Below are 25,405 nucleotides of genomic sequence, written 5' to 3' on the forward strand. Positions count from 1 at the left end.
TACACCTAATCCCAAAGTAAAATAAATCCTATCCCCCCAACCATGCCTAATGCCTAACCCCCATAAAAACAAAAAGACAACAACTATACCTTACCCAAAAGTAAAATGAATCCTACCCCTGCCTATACCTAACCCAAAAGTAAAATCCTACCCCCACCTACTACATCTAACCCAAAAGTAAAAGTAAAATCCTACCCCCACCTACTACATCTAACCCAAAAGTAAAAGTAAAATCCTACCCCTGAATAACCCGAAGGTAAAATAAATCATTCCCCCTCCCTACTACATGTAACCCAAAAGTAAAATAAATTCTACCCCTGACTAAACCCAACCCCCATCTTTTCCTTCTCTTTCTCCATCTATCCACCTTGCCCTTCCCTCCCCTTTCCCACCACTATCTCTCTTACATTAGAACTATAAAACATACTCTAACACCACACAATATGTACTTCTTAAGCTTGGGTAAGCTACTGGATATGTAGTCTTCCGTCACTAAGATCTTTCCAACATCATTACATTGAGCAGTCTTGATCTTGGCTTGGACAATACCTTTGGATATAGATTTTAGCTTTTACAATATCTCGATTCTCCAAAATCTAGAACAGTGTTTTCCAGTACTTGTTACCTTACCCTAAACTGGCCATTCTATATCTCTCAAATTTTCATTTCAAATCAATAAAGATTTTGTAGAACTAAAATAAAAAAATACGTACTCAGTTTCTCCAGGATCTCCTCGTCTGTCATCTTGGGTTTCTTCTTCAATCTATCTGCTCCTTTGGCCGCATTGTCTACTGATGGCACGCTGTTTTCTGTTGGTTCTGAACGAGCCTCATCCGTGGACGATGGTGTGGGTATGACCACTGAGCGAGTGAGTATCTACAACACAAACCTACAGTCACCAAGATAGTAGAAGATAGTAGGAAAACGAGGCTTCAGGTCCACCAATCTTCAGCCTATGTTTAAGTCTACAATCCATGTGCTAGGTGAAACTTCCAATGGACAACTGCTATATACATACAATGGAGATAAACCCTGAGCGAAACCAACTGGTAAACAATGAGAGGTTATGTACATAGAATTAGAAGTAAATTGGGCTCATTTTAAGCAAAACTCAAAGCTAAATACAAAAACGACCTTCGGTCCAGTTATGCATTGACTGAAGTGTACCTGAAGTAAGCATTTTTGTAAGCCGGCGGCAGAAGTAGAATGCTCACTTTTTATGGGGCCTCAGATATCTATCTAGTGCAGGTGTCTCCAAACTATGGCCTGCAGGCCAAATCTGGCCCCCTGCAAGGTTTTATTGTGCCTCTTGAGGGGACCCTGATGGCGACGTGGATGTAACAGGGGGGAGGGGGTGCTCTAATGAGACCCATCACATATTGTAGTGTGTTGGGGACCCTGATGTAAAAGATGGGGTGCTCTAATGGAGCCTCTCACATATTGGGGGGGCTGTTGGGGACCCTGATGTAAAGGGGGGGGTGCTCTAATGGGGCCTCTCACATATTGGGGGAGTTTGCTGGGGACCCTGATGTAAAGAGGGGTGCTCTAATGGGGCCTCTCACATATGGGGGGAGTTTGCTGGGGACCCTGATGTAAAGAGGGGTGCTCTATTGGGGCCTCTCACATATTGGGGGGAGGGATTGTTGGAGACCCAGATGTAAGGGGGCTGTTGTAATGGGGCCTCTTACATATTGGAGGTTGTTGGGGACCCTGATGTAAGAAGGGGTGCTCTAATGGAGCCTCTCGCATATTGGGGGGGTTGTTGGGGACCCTGATGTAAGAGGAGGTGCTCTAATTGGACCTCTCACATATTGGGGGAGGGGTTGTTGGGGACCCTGATGTAAGAGGGTTGTTGTAATGGGGCCTCTCACATATTGGAGGTTGTTGGAGACCCTGATGTAAGGGGGTGTTGTAATGGGGCCTCTCACATATTGGAGGTTGTTGGGGACCCTGATGTAAGAGGGGATGCTCTAATGGAGCCTCTCACATATTGGGGGGGGGGGGGTTGTTGGGGAACCTGATGTAAGAGGAGGTGCTCTAATGGGGCCTCTCACATATTATGGGAGTTTGTTGGGGACCCTAATGTAAAGGGGGAGGGGTGCTCTAATGGGGCCTCTCACATATTAGGGGAGTTTGTTGGAGACCCTGATGTAAGAGGGGTGTTGTAATGGGGCCTCTCACATATTGGAGGCTGTTGGAGACCCTGATGTAAGGGGGGTGTTGTAATTGGGCCTCTCACATATTGGAGGTTGTTGGGGACCCTGATGTAGGAGGGGGTGCTCTAATGGAGCCTCTCGCATATTGGGGGGGGGTTGTTGGGGAACCTGATGTAAGAGGGGGTGCTCTAATGGGGCCTCTCACATATTAGGGGAGTTTGTTGGAGACCCAGATGTAAGGGGGGTGTTGTAATGGGGCCTCTCACATATTGGAGGTTGTTGGGGACCCTGATGTAAGAGGGGGTGCTCTAATGGAGCCTCTCACAAATTGGGGGAGGGGTTTTTGGGGACCCTGATGTAAGAGGGGTGTTCTAATTGGGCCTCTCACATATTGAGGGGGGAGGGGTTGTTGGGGACCCTGATGTAAGGGGGTTGCCGTAAAGGGACCTCTCACATATTGGAGTTTGTTGGGGACCTTGATGCAAGAGGGGGTGTTCTAATGGAGCCTCTCACATATTTGGGGAAGGGGTTTTTGGGGACCCTGATGTAAGGGGGGTGCTCTAATGGTCTAATGGTGCCTTTCACATATTTGTGGAGTTTGTTGGGAAACCTGACGTAAGATGATACACTGATGTGTTGGGGACTCTAAAGTAAGGGGGACTCTGATGGGCTCAAGTTTATTTGGAATTTATCTGCATTGTTTTACTGAAGTTTCTTCTGTTGTTCTAAATCATATCATGATGATCCAGGGATATATGCCGGGAATGCTGGGAATGTGTCTCGGGACATACAGGGCCCTAAATGTGAACAGAGGTACATTTTAGTTTTTGTATTCGCTTGGAGTCTTGCACTAAATATGTGTAGCCTATTGCACTTCTAATTAATTATACACACCCTCCAGCCTGTATACCTGAGCTAAAGGCAGATGAATTCCAGGAAGTAAATGTTACATGAATCACCTGCCCAGTGGCAGACTGACCATTTGGAACTCCGGCACTGGCCGAGGTCCCGGGGTCAGTAGGGGGCCCCATGAGATGCCCCTGGTACCTTTTTCATAGGCTTTTTTGAGTTTGGGCAAGGACACAGGGGCCCCATGATCCCCTATTGCCCGGGGGCCCCATGAGTTGTCAGTCCGCCCCTGCACCTGCCCTTACTCAAGATGGCCATGGCCAGAAATGCTTTTGAAGGCAATTTCTTGGTAAGAGCAATCGGTGTTCGAATTGCTCTTCAGTGAGAACTGAAAAACTCTACGAAAACAATTTTTTTTCTGCTCCTAGACGCTGAAGCTCACAAAATGCTAATAGCCTAACTATTTAGCTTCTAGGAGCAGAGAAAAAAATGCTAATAACAGCTTCTAGGAGCTTAAAAACATGCTAGTGTGCATGGAGCCTAAAAGTTTCACATAAATAACTAGAAGATGATCAGTGTAAGCACCCCCGTCAGTGGTAAATGGTTTGTCTCAAACCTATACCTGCTACATCCGCAGAACAGCTTGTTCTGTTGAGAAACCGCAGACTTACTGGCCAGATCACCAGGTGAAAAGGAAAAAAAGGCCAAAAAAAGTAAACTAATGCAGCCATCAAATCTAAGTATTGGTAAGCCGCAATATAATAAATGTTTGCTCTTGGGTTTAATACTGCTTTAACTCCTCTATCTCCTTTCTTGACATTTTTTTTTTTGCCGATTGAAAACAAACATACAATGCCAGACCTTTAGCCATGAAACGAGATTAAAAAATAAGTACAGAGAACCCGCTGAGTTCACATCTACAATTTTCAGTCCGCTTCCTGCTAATCACGGTTTATAAATTGGCATGGAAAGGAGCCAGGGCTGGGCTGCTCGTTTTCTCCCTCCACAATGATACTCCAGCAGACATAATTAAACCTGCTTGTGAAGACAGATAATAATTGTTTGTCTGTGTGGCCCTCCTGGCCTCAGGCACTTAGTTACATAGTTAGTCTGGCTGAAAAAAAGACAAAAGTCCATCCAGTTCAACCATAAAAAAAAAAAAAAAGTTATAATCCTACACCCACAGTGGATCCAGAGGAAGGCAAAAAAAAAAACCCAGCAAAGCATGATCCAATTTGCTTCTGCTGGGAAAAAATTTCTTCCTGATCCCCCGAGAGGCAATCGGATGTTCCCTGGATCAATTTTACCTATAAATGTTAGTATCCAGTTATATTCTGTTTATCTAAGAAAGAATCCAGGACTTTTTTGAAGCAATCCACTGAGCTCGCCAGAACGTTGAGGGAATCTGTTCCACATTTTCACAGCTCTTACTGTGAAGAAACCTTTCCGGACTTAGGAGAAGTTATAACAGTGAACCAGGCAAACAATGAGCAGTTTCACAGCACACTCCGGTCTGGTGTACACAACGGGGCTAATTTCTTCAAGGTGTAAAGATTATTAAGCCAGCCATACATGGATTAAAATTTGGCTGATTCAGAAGGGACCGGTTGAGTTTCCATCCATGTATGGGCAAGCTGGTTGTACCAAGTCCATCCATTAATCGGCTTGGGTGAAACCAGCCTGTTGGATTACTGCCAGCAGCTACTAGGAGTAGTCGTTGTGTTTTGCTGGCTGGAAAGATTCCCCTCCAGAAGAACACAACAGCACTGCGGGAGGCATTCCCCCATCAACACGGATATTGATGGGGGAATCAAGCGATTTTCTCTCTCTTTCTTTCTTTCCATCTGTGGTGGAAGGAAAAAAAAATTGAATCATCTATGGGATGCCTTGCATAGCAGTGTAGTTTAACGACTTGTCAACCAAGGAACGTTTATAAAACACAAGTGGTTAAATAAAGTTTACTGCTGCTTTAAGAGGCAGCAAAGTGCATTCCGATAAAAGTGATCCAGGCGGCTCTAAAGATCCCTTTCATGGTGCTCTCAAAGTGCTTCCCAGCTGGAAGCACCAGTGGTGGTTTGCTGATTTTCCAGAGGAAAGGGAGAACCCGGGAACTACCATGGGTTCTGCCAGCTGGGAAACACTGGGAACTGCTTGATCAGTAAGAGCAAGGAGGAACTCTGGGAACATCATTTCCCTGATCCCTCCTGTGACTAATGACCCCAGAAGCGACGTGCATTACATCATTTCTGAGATCACAGGTTACTCGGGTCGTGTAGTCATGGATGCAGCTATTCTAGCACAATGCCTGGATAGCTGCATTGGAGGGAAAGGCAGACATCAAAACTTAGGGCAGCATTTCAAAATGTTCTAATATTCTGATCAGAAAACAACATGCAAGTTGTGTCAGACCTAATCTGGACATGGCCTCCTCCCGGTCATGTCATAGAACCTCTAATCTAGACATGACCTTCTCCCTCCTGGTCAACTCATAGCTCTTGTGATATGGAAATGACCTCCCTTCTGGTTATCTCATAGCTTTTCAGATCTATGAGATAACCAGAAGGCAGGTCGTCTCCAGATCAGATCTATGTGATAACCAGAAAGGAGGTTATCTCCAGATCAGATCTGGAGATGACCTCCCTTCCTGGTCATCTCATAGTTCTTTTGACTTAGAGATGATTAGGGAATAGCTCTCCTAGTTCTTGTAATCTGGAAATGACCTCCTTCCCACTCATCTCATAGATCTTCTGACCTGAAGATGACCAGGTAATAGCCATCATAGCTCTTGTCATCTGGAGATGACCTCCTTCCTGATCATCTCATAGCTCTTGTCATCTGAAAAGGACATCCTTCCTGGTTTTCTCATAGTCCTTCTATCTGAAGATGACCACCTTCCTGGTCATCTCAGATCCTCTGATCTGGAGATGACCTCCCTCCTGGTCATCTTGTTCTGACATGGAGATGACCTGAGAAAAGCTTAGTTCATGTACCGATTTTGTGTACTCAGGACGTGGAGCAACTGCTGGCGGTGGGTCTGGCTCACTCTCATCTTCATCATCAAGTTCATCCTCCAAAGCGGGAGTCTCTGATGCACCTTTCGAATTCTGTAATCAAAACATACACACTCTGCATAAGAGGGTAGTACCATTGCAATAAAAAAAATACTTATTTATAGGGCTGGACTGAGGGGGAGACAGGAGAGGCGACCACCTTTGGCTCTTCAGCAGGCGAAGGGTCAGAACCTGCAACTCATGCCTCTGAAGTACTGTGCATTTTGGCCTTTTTGTCTGGGGAGCTCACAGCCTATCTTAACACCTTCTACATCCAGATAGATATTTCTGAGCAGGGAAAGCAGGGAATTTCTGAGCAGGAAAAGGAAAAATTATCCAAGCCACATCCATCTCCCCCTCCAGTACATATACCCCCTTTTGTACCGCCCCGCCCACCCCCCCCCCCCCCCCAATCCTTTTACCCCTTATCAAATTCTTCCACACCAAAATCACTCTACACCTGCCATGAAATGATGAAAATGAAGGCATTCCCTCTCATACTCGGCTCAGCCCACACAAGTATCCCCTCTATTATAGTCATGTAACTTATGATGTCACTTCCAAAAGCAAAGTCAGTAGTATGCATGGTAGGGAGAAAAGAAGTATCTTCCCTGAGCAGCTCTGCATGTAAGAAAATATTGCTGTGTGACAATGCCAATGAGACCCTATACACCACGATATTGATCAGGCAGTCTAACTAGATGGGCAGGACCCGACACAGCTGCCCCAGAACAACTGGATGTTCTACAAACAGTCCCTGTACAGCAGAGTAATGCAGTCTCTCTGTAACAGGGCAGTCTCTCACATATCAGTCTCTGCACAACAGGGTGGTCTCTCACATATCAGTCTCTGCACAACAGGGCGGTCTCTCACATATCAGTCTCTGCGCAACAGGGCGGTCTCTCACATAGCAGTCTCTGCGCAACAGGGTGGTCTCTCACATAGCAGTCTCTGCGCAACAGGGTGGTCTCTCACATAGCAGTGTGTGCGCAACAGGGTGGTCTCTCACATAGCAGTCTCTGCACAAAAGGGTGGTCTCTCACATAGCAGTCTTTGCACAACAGGGTGGTCTCTCACATAGCAGTATCTGTACAAAAGGGTGGTCTCTCACATAGCAGTATCTGTGCAACAGGGTGGTCTCTCACATAGCAGTGTGTGTGCAACAGGGTGGTCTCTCACATAGCAGTCTCTGCGCAACAGGGTAGTCTCTCACATAGCAGTCTCTGCGCAACAGGGTAGTCTCTCACATAGCAGTCTCTGCGCAACAGGGTGGTCTCTCACATAGCAGTCTCTGCGCAACAGGGTGGTCTCTCACATAGCAGTCTCTGTGCAACAGGGTGGTCTCTCACATAGCAGTATCTGTGCAACAGGGTAGTCTCTCACATAGCAGTCATTGCGCAACAGGGCGGTCTCTCACATAGCAGTCATTGCGCAACAGGGCGGTCTCTCACATAGCAGTCAATGCGCAACAGGGTGGTCTCTCACATAGCAGTCATTGCGCAACAGGGCGGTCTCTCACATAGCAGTCTCTGCATAACAGGGTGGTCTCTCACATAGCAGTGTGTGCGCAACAGGGTGGTCTCTCACATAGAAGTCTCTGCGTAACAGGGTGGTCTCTCACATAGTATGTGCACCGGGATGGTCTCTTACATAGTCTCTGTGCAACAGGGTGGTCTCTCACATAGAAGTCTCTGTTTAACAAGGCAGTCTCTCACATCAAGGATTCTGTATACCAGATCAGTCTCTCACATAGCAGTCTCTGTGCATCAGGGCAGTTCCTCACATTTATTTAGTCCAGGTACTTATATAGTGATGTCAATTTCCGCAGTGCTTTACATACACACACATACATTCATACATACACTGACTAGGGTCAGTTTAGACAGGAGCCAATTAACCTACCTAATGTCTTTGGAGTGTAGGAGGAAACTGGAGTACCCGGAGGAAATCCATGCAGGCACTGGGAGAACATGCAAACTCCAGGCAAGTAGTGCAATGGTTGGGATTCGAACCGATGACCCCAGTACTGCCAGGCAGAAGTGCTAACCATTTAGCCACCATGCTGCCCATACAGTAGCAGTCTGCGTAACAGGGCAGTCTCTCACATAGTCTCTTCTACCAGGGCCATCTCTTACAACAAGTTATTCTGAGCCAGGGCAGTCTCTTGAAAAGCAATCTCTGTGTACCAGGGCACTCTCTCACAGCAACTTATTCTGAGCCAGGGCAGTCTCTCATATAGCAGTCTCTGTGCAACATGTTGGTCTCTAACATAGTAGTCTCTGCGCAACAGGGCAGACTCTCGCATAGACGTCTCAGTGTACCAGGGCAATCTCTCGCATAGCAGTCTCTGTGTGCCAGAGCAGTCTCTCGCATAGCAGTCTGTCTACCAGGGCAGTCTCTCGCATAGCAGTCTCTGTGTACCGGGGTAGTCTCTCGCATAGAAGTCTGTCTACCAGGGCAGTCTCTCGCATAGCAGTCTCTGTGTACCAGGGCAGTCTCTCGCATTGCCGTCTCTGTGTGCCAGGGCAGTCTCTCGCATAGCAGTCTGTCTACCAGGGCAGTCTCTCGCATAGCAGTCTCTGTGTGCCAGGGCAGTCTCTCGCATAGCAGTCTGTTTACCAGGGCAGTCTCTCGCATAGCAGTCTCTGTGTACCAGGGCAGTCTCTTGCATAGCAGTCTCTGTGTACCAGGGCCGTATCTTGCATAGCAGTCTCAGTCTACCAGGGCAGTCTCTCACATAGCAGTCTCTGATCAGTATTTCACAGTAATTCACAACCAGGGCTGTCTCTCTCTCTCTAACACAGCAGTCTCTTTAGGGAATTCAGATTGTGCCTGAACATATGATCTCAGATTTCTAATTTTATTTTACAATACCTTTGTCTGTTTGTTTTTTGTTTGGTTTTTTTTTTAATGGTTGTTCTTCAGAAAACTGAAATATAACCTCAAACAAAAAAAAACACCTTTTATTATTATTATTATTATTATTATACAGGATTTATATTGCGCCAACAGTTTGCTCAACGCTTTACGATATAACGGGAGACAGTACAGTTCAAAACAAGAGGGTTAGGAGGGCCCTGATCCTGGGAGCTTACAATTTACACACAATGCAGCTTGGGCACCTCTGCAAAGTCAGTATTTGCACATCGGGTACGCCCAGGAGGAATCAGACAGGTATAGGTATGGAATTTATATGCCCCTACTCTGGTCTATGCAGTGTCTGCAGTACAATGACCAGTGAAGATAGACTGAGAAATGAAATGCTTGCTTCTTAGGCCCCTCACTGTAGCAGAAGACCACCAACAGCTTCTTCAAACCCACTGGGAGCCTCAGAGCTCCTACGACTTGTCAAGAGCGGGTTAAAGCCCAGATATCAAGCCTGCAGATCCCCAGCAACACTGCCTTGGCTTTGTGGATTCCATTACAATATAATCATGAGGCTGGAAATCCCCTGAACACATCATACGACACAGTAAATTACAAACATACACAGCCAGGGCTGCCAAGTTTCTGTGGCCAAGACGTGGAAATCAAAGTCTCTTCTGCTAACACTGCCAAGAATGAATGTGCCAGCATTCTCATTACTCCAACAATGACCAACGCCACTTCCTGGGACGCAGGTTTGCCTTGCAACTCTGGGGTGCCGAGTTCAACTCCGACCAGGAATACTATCTGGGGTGACTTCTATATTCTAGCTGCATTTTCCAAATGTTTCTACTGGAAATACGTACAGCAGGTTCACTGCACAGATTTCAAAAGTGGGAGTGCGTGCACCATACCCTATGTATTTCTGTACATACTTCCACCTGTCATACCCTCTGCACTTCTCTCCTACACATAATGCCCACCGTCATACCCTCTGCATGCCTCTCCCACACATACTGCCCACTGTCATGCCCTCCAGCACATATTGCTCACTGTCATACCCTCCAGCACATACTGCCCACTGTCATGCCCTCCAGCACATATTGCCCACTGTCATACCCTCCCGCACATACTGCCCACTGTCATACCCTCCAGCACATACTGTCCACTGTCATACCCTCCCGCACATACTGCCAACTGTCATGCCCTCCTGCACATACTGCCCACTGACATACCCTCCCGCACATACTGCCCACTGACATACCCTCCCGCACATACTGCCCACTGACATACCCTCCTGCACATACTGCCCACTGTCATCTCCTCTCCTGCATATACTGCCCTACATGAATTGTCCCCATCAGTGTGCCTTCTTATATCACCTTTCTGCATCAGACTGGCTCATAGATTAGTAGATGCACTTTTAGAGACCAGGGGGGGCCACTGCTAAAATCTGGGTAGGCACAGCCCACCTCAGAACCCCCCTAGATCCAGCCCTGTCTCATTCTCCTGCACTGCTCTCCCACAGATATTACCCACAATCATACCTTCCTGTACTCTTCTTCTGAAGATACTGCCCACTGTCATGCCCTCTGCACTTCTCTCCTACACATACTGCCCACTGTCATGCCCTCTGCACTTCTCTCCTACACACACTGCCCACTGTCATGTCCTGTGCACTTCTCTCCTAAACATACTGGCCACTGTCATGCCCTCTGCACTTCTCTCCTACACACACTGCCCACCATCATGCCCTCTGCACACCTCTCCCGCAAATACTTCCCACTGTCATGCCCTTTGCACACCTCTCCCACACATACTACCCACTCTCATGTCCTCTGCACTTCTCTCCTACACATACTGCCCACCGTCATGCCCTCTGCACACCTCTCCTGCAAATACTTCCCACTGTCGTACCCTCTGTACTCCTCTCCCACGAATACTTTCCACTGTCATGCCCACTGAACTCTTTCACTTACTGCCCACTGTCATACTCTTCTCCTGCAAATACTGCACTCTGTCATACCATCAAACCTTCTTTCCTACACAAACTGCAGATGTCATACCCTCCAGACTCATGTTCTTCATATATGGCCCCCTGTCACACCCTTTGCTCTTTTCTTCTGCAAAACTGGCCACAGTCATACCCTCTGCACTCCTCTTCTGCACATACTGCCCACCACTGTCATACCCTCTGCACTAGTCTCCTGTACATATTCCTCTCTCCTACATCATACCCACTAAAACATTTCTTCAGCATTGTAGAGAATATCCCCAACACTTTTCATTCTATTACATGAGTATCCCCCTAGGAAGGTTTCCTCTCACGTCCTGCTCCGGTGACAACAGTGCATTTCCCATCACCTTCTGCCCCAGTGACAATAGTCACTATATCAAAATTCTCAGTGGAGACACAGTAAATAATATGTTCTAAACTGTGTAAAGAAAAAGAAGAACCAGCCAATATTTTGGTCAGAACAGAAGGATCAATGAAAGGGTTTCTCAGGATTGTACTTTTTTACTTCCTAGCACCAGCATGGGATGGGATATGGACAGACCTGAAACCAATTTTAGACTACAGGTCCACTTTAACTTTAAACAGTTCTTCTGGAGTTAACGCAACAGAAAATTAAAAAAAATCCTTTAACTTTGAACATAGTACAAGGGTGGCCATCTACACTTACCGGGCTTACAGAAGAGGTGTAGGCAGGAGGGTTATCTGAAAGAAAACAAGACAAGTTAGTGAATGACTGGCAAATGATATTCCATAAAAGACAGAATATTTATTGGCAGATGTCTATAAAATCAGCAGTCAGGTAGCCATCAGCCCTTCCACAAACAATATGAGACTCACCAGGACTTGTGGAAACCTCATGCAATAAGCAAAATGATCTACCAATACCTTTTTAAACCTTTTACCCCAAAAGGAAATCTTGAAAATGTTCAGGTCTTAGGAAACCCCTACTAAAATGAATTAATTGGGGGTCAATTGGAGGCATCCTTCTGGTAGTCAGGGAAAGGAATTCTCTTTACAATGGTGGTCGGTGGCAAGAATTCTTCCTACATTGGTGATCAGTGGGAAGAATGCCCCTTACATTGGTGGCCAGTGGGAAGAATGCCTCTTACATTGGTGGTCAGTGGGAACAATGCCTCTTACATTGGTGGTCAGTGGGAAGAATGCCTCTTACATTGGTGATCGGTGGGAAGAATGCCCCTTACATTGGTGGTCAGTGGGAAGAATGCCTCTTACATTGGTGGTCAGTGGGAACAATGCCTCTTACATTGGTGGTCAGTGGGAAGAATGCCTCTTACATTGGTGGTCAGTGGGAAGAATGCCCCTTACATTGGTAGTCAGTGAGAAGAATGCTCCTTACATTGGTAGTCAGTGAGAAGAATGCTCCTTACATTGATGGTCAGTGGAAGCAAGGCCCTTTACATTGCTGATCAGTAGGAAGAATGTACCTCACATTAGTGATCCTTGCGAGCAATACTCCTTACATTGGTGGCAAGTGGCAGGGCTATCTTAATGAATGGGCATTCCTGGGCACTGCCCAAGGGCATAGGTACACGGGGGGCCCGTGATAGGGGTCAGGATGGAGGAAGGGTGTGCACTGGCGATTTGGCCACTAGTGCTCTTTTACAGGAGTCACTGCAATGTTACTCCTGTCAGAAGGAGCAGCGGCTGGCTTCTGCTGGAGAGAGTATTTAGCTTTCTGCTTCTTCCTACAGAGGGGCACTGAGACTGAGAACACGCCTTAGTTGCAGCATTGGAGAGGAAGGAGAAGAAGCTGCCTTCCTTGAAGCAGAACTTTGATGTACAGTGGATATAAAAAGTCTACACACCCCTGTTAAAATATCAGGTTTCTGTGATGTAAAAAAATGAGACAAAGAGAAATCATTTGGCCATTCCAAAACTTGAATCTTCTGCTGGTGAAGCCATTCCTTTGTTGATTTGGATGTATGCTTTGGGTCGTTGTCATGATGAAAGATGTTCAGCTTTCTAGCAGAAGCCTGAAGGTTTTGTGCCAATATTGACTGGTATTTGGAACTGTTCATAATTCCTCCTACCTTGACTAAGGCACCAGTTCCAGGTGAAGAAAAACATCCCCAAAGCATGATGCTGCCTCCACCATGCTTCACGGTGGGTATGGTGTTCTTTTGGTGATGTACAGTGTTGCTTTTGCACCAAACATATCTTTTGGAATTATAGCCAAAAAGTTCAACCATGGTTTCATCAGACCAAAACACATTTTCCCTCATGCTTTTGGTAGACTTCAGATGTGTTTTTGCAAACTTTAGCCAGGCTTGGATGTTTTTCTTCATAAGAAAAGGCTTCAGTCTTGCCACTCTACCCCATAGCCGAGACATATGAAGAATACGGGAGATTGTTGTCACATGGACCACACAGCCAGTACTTGCCAGATATTTCTGCAGCTCCTTTAATGTTGCTGTAGGCCTCTTGGCAGCCTCCCAGACCAGTTTTCTTCTCGTCTTTTCATCCATTTTGGAGGGACGTCCAGTTCTTGGTAATGTCACTGTTGCGTCATATTTTCTCCACTTGATGACGACGGTCTTCACTGTGTTCCATGGTATATCTAATGCATTGGAAAATCTTTTGTACCCTTCTCCTGACTGATACCTTTTAACAATGAGATCCCTCTGATGCTTTGGAAGCTCTCTGTGGACCATGGCTTTTGCTTTAGGATGCGACTAAAAAAAGGTCAGGAAAGACCTATTAGAACAACTGAACTTTATTTGGGGTTAATCAGAGGCACTTTAAAGGATGGCAGATGTGTACTGACTCCTATTCAACATGATTTTGAATGTGATTACTTAATTCTGAACACAACTACATCTCCAGTTATAAGAGGGTGTGCACACTTATGCAACCACATTATTTTAGTTTTTTAGGTTTACTCCCACCCCCCCTAAAAGATTTCAGTTTGTTTTTTAATCGTGTTGTACAGTTTATAGGTCACATTAAAAAGGTGGAAAAAGTTCTGAAATTATTTCTATATGTCTCATTTTTTTACATCACAGAAACCTGACATTTTAACAAGGGTGTGTAGACTTTTTTTTATCCACTGTATGGAGGAACACAGTTATGGGTACATCTGATGTATATGGGCCATGTGATGGGGGAACCTGATGTATGGGGACACTGTGATGTGGGAACCCGATGTATGGGACACTGATGGGGGAACCTGATGTATGGGGACACTGTGATGGGGGAACCTGATGTATGGGGACACCTGATGTATGGGAACACTGATGGGGAAACCTAATGTACAGTAACATGGATACTGTGATGGGGAAACCTGATGTATTTGGGTGCTGTGATAAGGACACCTGATGAACAGTATATGGGTGCAGAGATGGGACACCTGATGTAGGCTGCTTGGGTCCTCAGAGCATTACTTTGCCCAGGGGGACATGATGCTATTAAGATGGCACTGATCAGTGGGAAGAATGTTCCTTACATTGGTGATCAGTGGGAAGAACGTTCCTTACGTTGGTGATCAGTGGGAAGAACGTTCCTTGCGTTGGTGATCAGTGGGAAGAACGTTCCTTGCGTTGGTGATCAGTGGGAAGAACGTTCCTTGCGTTGGTGATCAGTGGGAAGAACGTTCCTTGAGTTGGTGATCAGTGGGAAGAATGTTCCTTGCGTTGGTGATCAGTGGGAAGAATGTTCCTTGCGTTGGTGATCAGTGGGAAGAATGTTCCTTGCGTTGGTGGTCAGTGGGAAGAATGTTCCTTGCGTTGGTGGTCAGTGGGAAGATGTTCCTTGCGTTGGTGGTCAGTGGGAAGAATGCCCTTTACATTGGTGGTCAGTGGGAAAAATTCCCCTTACGTTGGTGGTCAGTGGGAAGAATGTCCCTTACGTTGGTGGTCAGTGGGAAGAATGTCCCTTACGTTGGTGGTCAGTGGGAAGAATGTCCCTTACAGTTGTGACCAAAATTATTCAACCCCCAATGCTGTAAAGGGGTTTAGGGACTATAGTGTACATTTGGAATTGTATTCAGAATCAAATCCTACAAGGACGTTGTAACTACCCAAATGCAACTAAAATGACATCAATTGTTTATGTAATACAGTAGTAAATGGTTCTTATGTGGTTTCTTCATTGCCACAATTATTCAACCCCTTAAAGACTACCACTCTGAAGAACAGAGGTTCATACAGGTGCTTTCCATCAGGTATTGAAAACACCTGTGGATGTCACCGAGCAGCAATCAAGCATAATAAGCACCAATTAGGCAGCTTTAAAATGACTGTGATACTCAGCTCCTTCTAGACATTTACTGGTGTGGTTACAAACATGGTGAAGGCAAGAGAATGGTCCAGGAAGACAAGAGAAGAGGTGATTTCTCTTCACAGGAAGGGCAATGGCTATAAGAAGATTGCAAAGATGTTAAACATACCAAGAGACACCTTAGGAAGCATCATTCGCAAATTCAAGGCAAAGGGCACTGTTGAAACGCTACCTGGTCGTGGCAGAAAGAAGATGCTGACTTCGACTGCTGTGCGCTACCTGAAGCGTAGAGTGGAGAGAAGTCCCCGTGTGACTGCTGAGGAACTGAGAAAAGATTTGTCAGATGTGGGTACAGAAGTTTCAGCCCAGACAATAAGACGCACACTGCGTAATGAAGGCCTCCGTGCCAGAACTCCCAGGCGTACCCCCTTGCTGTCTCCAAAGAATAAGAAGAGTCGACTGCAGTATGCCAAAAGCCATGTGGACAAACCACAAAAGTTGTGGGATAGTGTTCTGTGGACTGATGAAACAAAATTAGAACTGTTTGGGCCCATGGATCAACGCTATGTTTGGAGGAGGAAGAACAAGGCCTATGATGAAAAGAACACCTTGCCTACTGTGAAGCATGGTGGAGGGTCAATCATGCTTTGGGGCTGTTTTGCTTCTGCAGGTACAGGGAAGCTTCAGCGTGTGCAAGGTACCATGAATTCTCTTCAGTACCAGGAGATATTGGATGGAAACGTGATGCAGTCCGTCACACACCTGAGGCTTGGGAGACGTTGGACCTTTCAACAGGACAATGATCCCAAGCATACCTCCAAGTCCACTAGAGCATGGTTGCAGAGGAAAGGCTGGAACATTTTGGAGTGGCCATCGCAGTCACCAGACTTAAATCCGATTGAGAACCTCTGGTGGGACTTAAAGAAAGCAGTTGCAGTGCGCAAGCCTAAGAATGTGACTGAACTGGAGGCCTTTGCCCATGAAGAATGGGCGAAGATACCCGTAGATCGCTGCAAGACACTTGTGTCAAGCTATGCTTCACGTTTAAAAGCTGTTATAACTGTAAAAGGATGCTGTACTAAGTACTAAGATTGAATGTCACTTGGGGGTTGAATAAAACTGATAATGCTGTGAGCACAGAAAAGACATTTGTGGTTATTTCATTATAACTGTTATGTTATATTTGTCTGACCTACAAGTGCCTCTTTAATGTAAATGTAAGCAAGATGACTGAATGATCAAAAGCAATGTCAAACTGGCCAAAACACTCAATTTCAGTGGGGGTTGAATAATTTTGGTCACAACTGTACGTTGGTGGTCAGTGGGAAGAATGTCCCTTACGTTGGTGGTCAGTGGGAAGAATGTCCCTTACGTTGGTGGTCAGTGGGAAGAATGTCCCTTACGTTGGTGGTCAGTGGGAAGAATGTCCCTTACGTTGGTGGTCAGTGGGAAGACTGTCCCTTACATTGGTGGGCAGTGGGAAGAATGCCCCTTACATTGGTGGGCAGTGAGAAGAATGTTTCCTACATTGGTGATCAGTGGGAAGAATGATCCTTATGTTGATCAGTGGGAAGAATGCCCCTTACATTGGTGGTCAGAATGTCCCTTACAATGGTGGTCAGTGGGAAGAATGTCCCTTACATTGGTGGTCAGTGGGAAGAATGTCCCTTAAATTGGTGGTCAGTGGGAAGAATGTCCCTTACATTGGTGGGCAGTGGGAAGAATGTTCCCTACATTGGTGATCAGTGGGAAGAATGTTCCTTATGTTGATCAGTGGGAAGAATGTCCCTTACATTGGTGGGCAGTGGAAAGAATGTGTCCCCTCTGGCTTCGTAAGTGGCGTTGGACCAGGAATCATACAGGCACTATCAGAAGGGAGATCAATTAACAACAGCCAAAGGAACCCCTAAAAAGCTGTGGAGGAACCATACTTGAGAATGGCTGGTCTAGGACAATCAACCAGGAGCTGCAAAAAGATTATCCAACATGGTAGAAAGCTCATTGTGTTATAAAGAACTGTTCAAGTTACATTATTTGTTTTATGGGGTTCGGCGTGGCCAGGTTTAGGGCTTGTATAATTGGACAAATGCAATATGCTTTTACAGCAACCAGCTTGCATCCGAAATTGAATTTAAGATGTTTCGGACCGGCTTTTGCAATTCTTTTGACTTAGAGAAAAAAACAGCTCTAAAGCCAACAACTACAGTACACACAGGCCCTTTCACCCACAAATGTAGGGAATGTGCATCGCAATAACAAGACTTACAAGTCACACTTAGGACATATTAATTAATATTGCTTAGAAATAATAAAACTAATAAAGAGAGACTCTCAGGAAACAAGCAAAGTACAGTCAAGAAAATACAGAACATTTTGTGTTTTAAAGGAAAGGTGTACTATGTCTTCAGAAGCACCCAGTCTTCAGAATATACCATCCTCACCTAGAAGGCAATTTACTGGCCATAAGGTTTCTCTTTAAAATTAAGTGAAGATCATCAGGGAGCTGCATTTTCGGCAATTTACATTATAGACATGCTGGGGGGAGGGGACCTAAGAGCAATAATTGCACTAAAAGTGCACTTTAAGTAAATCCGTCACAGTCATGAGCAATCCATACCAAGCATAAAATGGAAAAACAAAAAAACATAATCCAAGGCTACCTTTGGTGAAAACAGCACGTCAAAACAATTTGTTAATTCAGATATAGGCTCAGCATGAAGTGACCAGGTTGTTGGAGGTTTGCTTTACATCAGAAAGTCCATTCAAGTTTAACACCAACAGCCCATTTGGTACTATCAAACGCTGTTCATCAATAAGCCGTTTACATCGATACTCTTAGATTGTAAGCTCCAAGGAGCAGGGCCCTCCTAACCCTCTTGTATTGAACTGTATTGCCTCCCTTTATATTGTACAGCGCTGAGCAAACTGTTGGCGCTATATAAATCCTGTATAATAATAATACCGATTTGCTGATTGTTACATTAGGTCATGGGTAGGCAACTTTGGCACTCCAGCTGTTTTGGATCTACACGTCCGATGAGGCATTGTAAGACTGATAGCTATAGGCAAGACTCCCAGAGACATGATGGGATTTGTAGTTTCACCACGGCTTGGGAACTGAGCTTGCCTAGCCTGTATTAGGTCTTCATTGGTTGATGAAATATGAAAATCAAGGTTCAAGAATTGGTGATAGCTGCCATGCGTTCCTGGAAAGTCTCTTCCAAAAGCTGGATGGCAGCAGGCTCAGGGGTGGACTGACCATTCGAGCACTTGGGCACTGCCAAAGGGCCCGGGGTCAGTAGGGGCCCCATGAAACGCCCCTGGTACCTTTTATAAGCTTTTTTGGGTGTGCTTTGAGTGTGGGCAAGGACACAGGGGCCCCATGATCCCCTATTGCCTGGGGGCCCCATGAGTTGTCAGTCCGCCCCTGAGCAGGCTCACCCTGATATGGCGATTCACCAGCAATTCAATATGTAATGAGTCACCGGCAGCTCATCAGTGAGGACACAGCCTTCTGTAACTGCAGAATGCTGACATCATGGCAGCAAGTTTCTTCAGCAGAGGATATGTAGGTGGGAAGGGGGGCTACAGCACACAGCTTGTATTGCGTCCAGTTTGCCAGCTCTAGGCATGGACTTTAAAGAGTGTGAGTTTGGAATGGAAAGACTTGCAATGCTTGCTACATTTTTCAGACCATTACTACATTACTGGAACTGAAGAAGAGGCTTCTATAACTTATGATATAGAACAAGTCTAGTTGAACCCGACCAAGTCTAGTTCAACCCGACCAAGTCTAGTGCAACCCGACCAAGTCTAGTGCAACCCGACCAAGTCTAGTGCAACCCGACCAAGTCTAGTGCAACCCGACCAAGTCTAGTGCAACCCGACCAAGTACAGTTCAACCCGACCAAGTCTAATTCAACCCGACCAAGTCTAGTTCAACCTGACCAAGTCTAGTTCAACCTGACCAACTACTACTAATGTACAGGCTCTTGCTAGTGCTTTACAAAAGACTATAAGAACTTTGCAGAGGTGGATTCAAAGCATCAACCGCTCTAATGGGGCTTTATCCTGTCATCTCAGAAGTTGCCCTTCAAAGAGGAGGGGGCTACGGCACACAGCTTGTATTGTGTCCAGTTTGCCAGCTCTAAGCATGGACTTTAACTAAAGAGTATGAGTTTGGAATGGAAAGACTTCCAATACTTGATACATTTTTCAGACCATTACTGGAACTTAAGAAGTGGCTTCCATAACATATGTATTTTAGAACAAGTCCAGTTGAACTTGACCAAGTCTAGTTGAACCCGACCAACTACTACTAATGTATAGGCTCTTGCTAGTGCTTTACAAAAGACTACAGAACTTTGCAGAGGTGGATTCAAAGCATCAACAGCTCTAATGGGGCTTTATCCTGTCATCTCAGAAGTTGCCCTTCAAAGAGGAGGGGGCTACGGCACACAGCTTGTATTGTGTCCAGTTTGCCAGCTCTAAGCATGGACTTTAACTAAAGAGTATGAGTTTGGAATGGAAAGACTTCCAATACTTGATACATTTTTCAGACCATTACTGGAACTTAAGAAGTGGCTTCCATAACATATGTATTTTAGAACAAGTCCAGTTGAACTTGACCAAGTCTAGTTGAACCCGACCAACTACTACTAATGTATAGGCTCTTGCTAGTGCTTTACAAAAGACTACAGAACTTTGCAGAGGTGGATTCAAAGCATCAACCGCTCTAATGGGGCTTTATCCTGTCATCTCAGAAGTTGCCCTTCAAAGGCTGTTGACCACATGACCTGATAAAGAGTTAGTTGCTACAGCAAGCTACTACAAACCTGAGAGCCACACACATTTCTTTTCAGGAAAACCTTATGAAAATGACCCAAAATATGGAGGGGTCTATTTATAAAATCATCAGTATGGCCTTACACCAGCTATACCACTGATGAAAAAATATAACTGTGTGTTACATTGCACATGATGCGGCTTTCCTTTTCCGTAGGGTCTGGTGTGAATGGGCCATAATTTAATGGGACAAGTTTAAACACATAGAGGTAGATTTACTAAAACTGGAGTGTGCAAAATCTGATTCAGTTGTCCATGGTAGCCAATCAGCTTCTAACTTCAGCTGGTTCAATTAAGCTTTGACAAGAAAACCTGGAAGCTGGTTGATTTCTATGCAGAGCTGCACCAGATTTTTCCATTCCAGTTTTAGTAATTCAGACCCACAGTTTAGTCTCCATGCACACGGGGTGTTTGGATAATGCTGGTAATGTTAGCTGTGTAAAGTTTTTCAGCTTTTTTTAGGGTTTTTGAATTAGCGTTTAGCCACAGTTAGTGGCGATTTCCCGCATTTGTTTTTTTGACCCCAAAAAATATTCTTTTTTGGTAAAAAAAAAAGTCCAAAAAAGCTGGTTTGCGGCGTTTTACAGCATTTTTTAGCGTTAGAGGCTTTTTATAGCTAAAAAACTTCCTCTAGAAACCCACTAGACCTGGGTTTTTTTTCTCCAGCCAAATAACAACCCAGCCAAAAAACATTGATTACAGCCTATGTGTGCTGGGGGGTTTACTGGCTGTAGAAAAAAACGTCAAAAGCCAAAAACAGCCGCTGTAAAAACGTCAAGTGTGCATAAGGACTTCTACTCAATGGGGTTGATTTACTAAAGCTGGAGAGGACAAAATCTGGTACAGCTCTGCATAGAAACCAATTGGCTTCCAGGATTTTTTGTCAAAGCGTAATTGAACAAGCTAAACTTAGAAGCTTATTGGCTACCATGCACCAGATTTTGCACTCTCCGGTTTTAGTAAATCAACCCCATTGCATAGTTATTCTTTTAGGAGAGCTGTGATATGAAAATTGTAGGTTCTTCCATTGCTGACCTCGCCTTCTAAGTTCTCTGGCTGCCTTGCTGACCTTCTTGCACCAACACAATTATTTACTAAACTAGACAAGTATGCAGATAACAGCTTCAGATTTTTCTCCATCTTCCAGGCCAGAAAATGGAATTCTTGAAGCCATTGGGTGTACATAACAGCATTTTTAGAGGGTCAGCAATGCTAACCCCATATATTACATGTAGAGCCCTCTGTTTCCTCTTGTACCAAATTGTATTGTAACTGTAATGTCTACTTTCATTTTGTAAAGCGCTGAGCAAACTGTTGGCGCTATATAAATCCTGTATAATAATAATATGCTAAGAATGCTAGCCCTACACACTCATCGGAAACTTTATTAGGTACACCTTACTTTGCCTTCCGAACTGCCTTCATTCTTCGTGGCATAGATTCAACAAGGTGTTGGAAACATTCCTCAGAGATTTTGGTCCATATTGACATGATAGCATCACGCAGTTGCTGCAGATTTGTCGGCTGCACAACTGTGGTGCAAATCTCCTGTTCTACCACATCCCAAAGGTGCTCTATTGGATGGAGATCTGGTGACTGTGGAGGCCATTGGAGTACAGTGACCTCATTGTCATGTTCAACAAACCAGTTTGAGATGATTTGATCTTTGTGACATGGTGCATTATCCTGCTGGAAGGAGCCATCAGAAGATGGGGACACTGGAGTCATAAAGGGATAGACATGGTCAGCAACAATACTCAGGTAGGTCATGGTGTTTAAACAATGCTGAATTGGTACTAAGGGGCCCAAAGTGTGCCAAGAAAATATCCCCCACACCATTACACCACCACCAGCCTGAACCATTGATACAAGGCAGGATGGATCCACCACACCATTACACCACCACCAGCCTGAACCATTGATACAAGGCAGGATGGATCCACCACACCATTACACCACCACCAGCCTGAACCATTGATACAAGGCAGGATGGATCCATGCTTTCAAGTTTACGCCAAATTCTGACCCTGAATGACGCAGCTCATGAGACCAGGCAACGTTTTTCCAATCTTCTATTGTCCAATTTTGGTGAGCCTGTGCAAATGGTAGCCTCCATTTCCTGTTCATAGCTGACAAGAGTGTCACACGGTGTGGTTTTTTGCTGCTGTAGCCCATTTGCTTCAAGGTTTGACATGTTGTGCATTCAGAGATGGTATTCTGCATACCTTGGTTGTAATGAGTGGTTATTTGGAGTTACTGTTGCCTTTCTATCATCTTGAACCAGTCTGCCCATTCTCCTCTGACATCAATAAAGCATTTTTGTCCACTCAACTGCCACTCACTGGATATTTTCTCTTTTTCGGACTATTCTCTGTAAGTTCTACAGATGGTGGTACGAGAAAATCACAGTAGATCAGCAGTTTTTGAAATATTCAGTCCCGCCCGTCTAGCACCAATAACCATGCCATGTTCAAAGTCACTTAAATCACCTTTCTTCCCCAATCTGATGCTCAGTGTGAACTTCAGCAAGTCGTTTTCACCACGTCTAGATGCCTAAATGCATTGAGTTGCTCCCATGTGATTGGCTGATTAGCAATTTGTGTTACCAAGCAATTGAACAGGTGTACCTAATAAAGTGGCTGGGGAGCAGGGGCGGACTGACAACTCATGGGGCCCCTGGGCAATAGGGGATCATGGGGCTCCTGTGTCCTTGCCCAAAGTCAAAAAAGCCTGTGAAAAAGGTACCAGGGGCATCTCATGGGGCCCCCTACTGACCCCGGGCCCAGGGCAATGCCCGAGTTTCCAAATGGTCAGTATGCCCCTGCCGGGGAGTGTATATTTTTCTCATCAAAAATGTACTTTTAGGACCCATTCACATCTCTACGGTCCACTGAGATGCAAGAACGGGCATTGCACAAATGCAGCCTGTTCATTTGAATAGGCTGCCAATGCACTTCAATGGACCAATTAACAGATGTGCTGCACACTACAATGCATGGTATGTCACACCTCGACTGCTACGCTACAGCATGCACACAATAAATGAGAACGCACCACACAGAGCTGAGCATTATTATGCGGTAAAACACATTACTGCAATGGAGAGGTGCAAATGGGGCCCAAGTGGCAGTTGTTGGGTCCGGTAATAAAGGGAGTTGCACACAGACAAAAGAATACCATATCTACAGCAAATCAGAATTATTCAACTCATTCTGTAAAATTCAGCAGGTTTTTGTGTTCACTAAAAACTGCAGCAGAGAGGAACCAACATTGCCCCTAACAACTAATCACAATCTATTTGTCACATTCCATGCAAAGATGGACCAAGGCGCCTCTGGACACATTTTAACCATGGCGGGGATTTACATGAATTATTTGGCATTGCTAGAGAGTTTTCCTTTTTTGTGTTTCTGAAGATGCCGTCAGTGAATGGCAGTCCCTCACACCGACACCCCGCTGAGCAAACACAGTAGCGCACTCAGCTGCAGCAGGGCATGCCAACCCAAACAATGCATCCATGTCTGAGGATGGACAGAGAGCAGCGCAGGGAGGGACCCGGAGAGATGGGGACGGCAGGATGCCGGTGACTCACATCGGAAACAATTAGAGTCTATTGCTTGGCTTGTAAAAATCCCTGAGTTCGCTACGCTTATCAGAAATGTCTGGCTAAGTGAGGAAACTGCTGACAGCAGCGGCTGAGGCTTTGCGAAGAGATCAGATCACACACAATGTGCTGAGAATACTACGACTTACTGGAAGGGATTCACCAACATCTGCAGGGATTGCCAGGGCAAAATATCAGACAAATTATAAGCATGCAGGAGAAAATGCCTCCCAAATTTTCCAATAATGCTAATAAAAAAAAAAAGTGAGAAATAATAAGAAGTTTCATCCCTATTCCCTGTCTATAAAGTAGCAAGCATCAACTAGGGTTCCTCCAAAGGTTGCTATGAGTTCCTGACTCTCAGATAAGTTCCCACTGACATCAAGAATCTTTTTGGCTAAAGGGGGGCATTCTTCCTACTGACCAGTGATGAAAGGGACATTCTCTTTACTGGACATCAATGTAAGAGCCATCGTTTCTGCTGCATCAATGTAAGGGGCATTCTTCCTAATGACCACCAATGGAAGGAGAGTCAATCCTACTGGTCACCAGTGTAAAGGGCATTCTTCCCAATGATCACCAATGTAAGGAACGTTCTTCTCACTGATCACCAATGTAAGGGACTTTCTTCCCACTGACCACCAATGCAGTGGGCGTTCTTCCCACAGACCCCCAATGTAAAGAGCATTCTTCCCACAGACCCCCAATGTAAAGAGCATTCTTCCCACAGACCCCCAATGTAAAGAGCATTCTTCCCACTGAACACCAATATAAGTATTATTCTTCCCACCGACCAATGTAAGGGACATTCTTTCCACCGACCAATGTAAGGGACATTCTTTCCACCGACCAATGTAAGGGACATTCTTCCCACCGACCAATGTAAGGGACATTCTTCCCACCGACCAATGTAAGGGACATTCTTCCCACCGACCAATGTAAGGGACATTCTTCCCACCGACCAATGTAAGGGACATTCTTCCCACCGACCAATGTAAGGGACATTCTTCCCACCGACCAATGTAAGGAACATTCTTCCCACCGACCAATGTAAGGGACATTCTTCCCACCGACCAATGTAAGGGACATTCTTCCCACCGACCAATGTAAGGGACAGTCTTCCCACCGACCAATGTAAGGACAATTGTTCCTGCTGGCTATTTGGCTATTCTTTTCAGTGACCACCTGTCAAGGACTACGGGTCACGCCGCGGCGCACAGGTCTGCGCATGCGCAGATTGCCTAGGCGCACTAATGTGCAGGCACTAGGACCTGGGCATCCGGGGCGGCAATTGCGGGCGCGCGCCTGGCACCAATGACGGTGCAGGGCGCACTATTTAAACTGGCCAGGCGGTGATCAGGTTGCCGCAAGGTCTAGTTCCTGTACCTGAGTTCTGAAGTGTGTTCCTGTTGCCGATCCTGCTTGTCCTGATAGTTGTTGACCTTCTCCTGCTCTGACCCCCGACTCGTCCCTGACTACTCTTCTGCCTGCTGCTTATACTATTATTGGACCTCCCGTTGCTGAACCTTGGCTTGTGACCCGGCTATTCTCTGTCTACTGCTTGGTACCTACCTGCCCCCACTGTTACCGACCCGGCTAGTCTGACTACGCTTACTCCTGACTGTCATGCATCCATCCCGCTGGGGATCTGGACCTGTCAGCCCCTTCACATCAGGCTCACCCCTGGCACATACCCTCTACCACAGTTGGGTGCACTCAGGGGTCACGACCTGGTTTCAGTCTTGCACCAAGTCCATCCCTACCATCAGGGGCTCTGGTGAAA

At 45.7% G+C, this 25,405-nt stretch overlaps 1 protein-coding gene across 4 annotated transcripts in view; it reads right to left on the reverse strand.

Moving 5' to 3' along the window:
- Positions 1-25,405, reverse strand: part of LOC149450749 (serine/threonine-protein kinase PAK 1-like) — a 130,532-nt gene that overhangs the window by 33,240 nt on the left and 71,887 nt on the right. For all 4 annotated transcript variants that reach the window (XM_089691510.1, XM_089691508.1, XM_089691509.1 and 1 more), the window contains exons 5-7: positions 11,605-11,639; positions 5,996-6,109; positions 714-876 (exon numbers count right to left, since the gene is read on the reverse strand). In XM_089691510.1, the coding sequence (XP_089547636.1) occupies positions 714-876; positions 5,996-6,109; positions 11,605-11,639 (312 nt within the window). The remainder of the gene's footprint in view (positions 1-713; positions 877-5,995; positions 6,110-11,604; positions 11,640-25,405) is intronic.

Source organism: Staurois parvus, unplaced genomic scaffold (assembly GCF_062004578.1).
Source record: "Staurois parvus isolate SC_StPar_1 unplaced genomic scaffold, SC_StPar_1.0 ptg000563l, whole genome shotgun sequence".
Classification (NCBI taxonomy): domain Eukaryota; kingdom Metazoa; phylum Chordata; class Amphibia; order Anura; family Ranidae; genus Staurois; species Staurois parvus.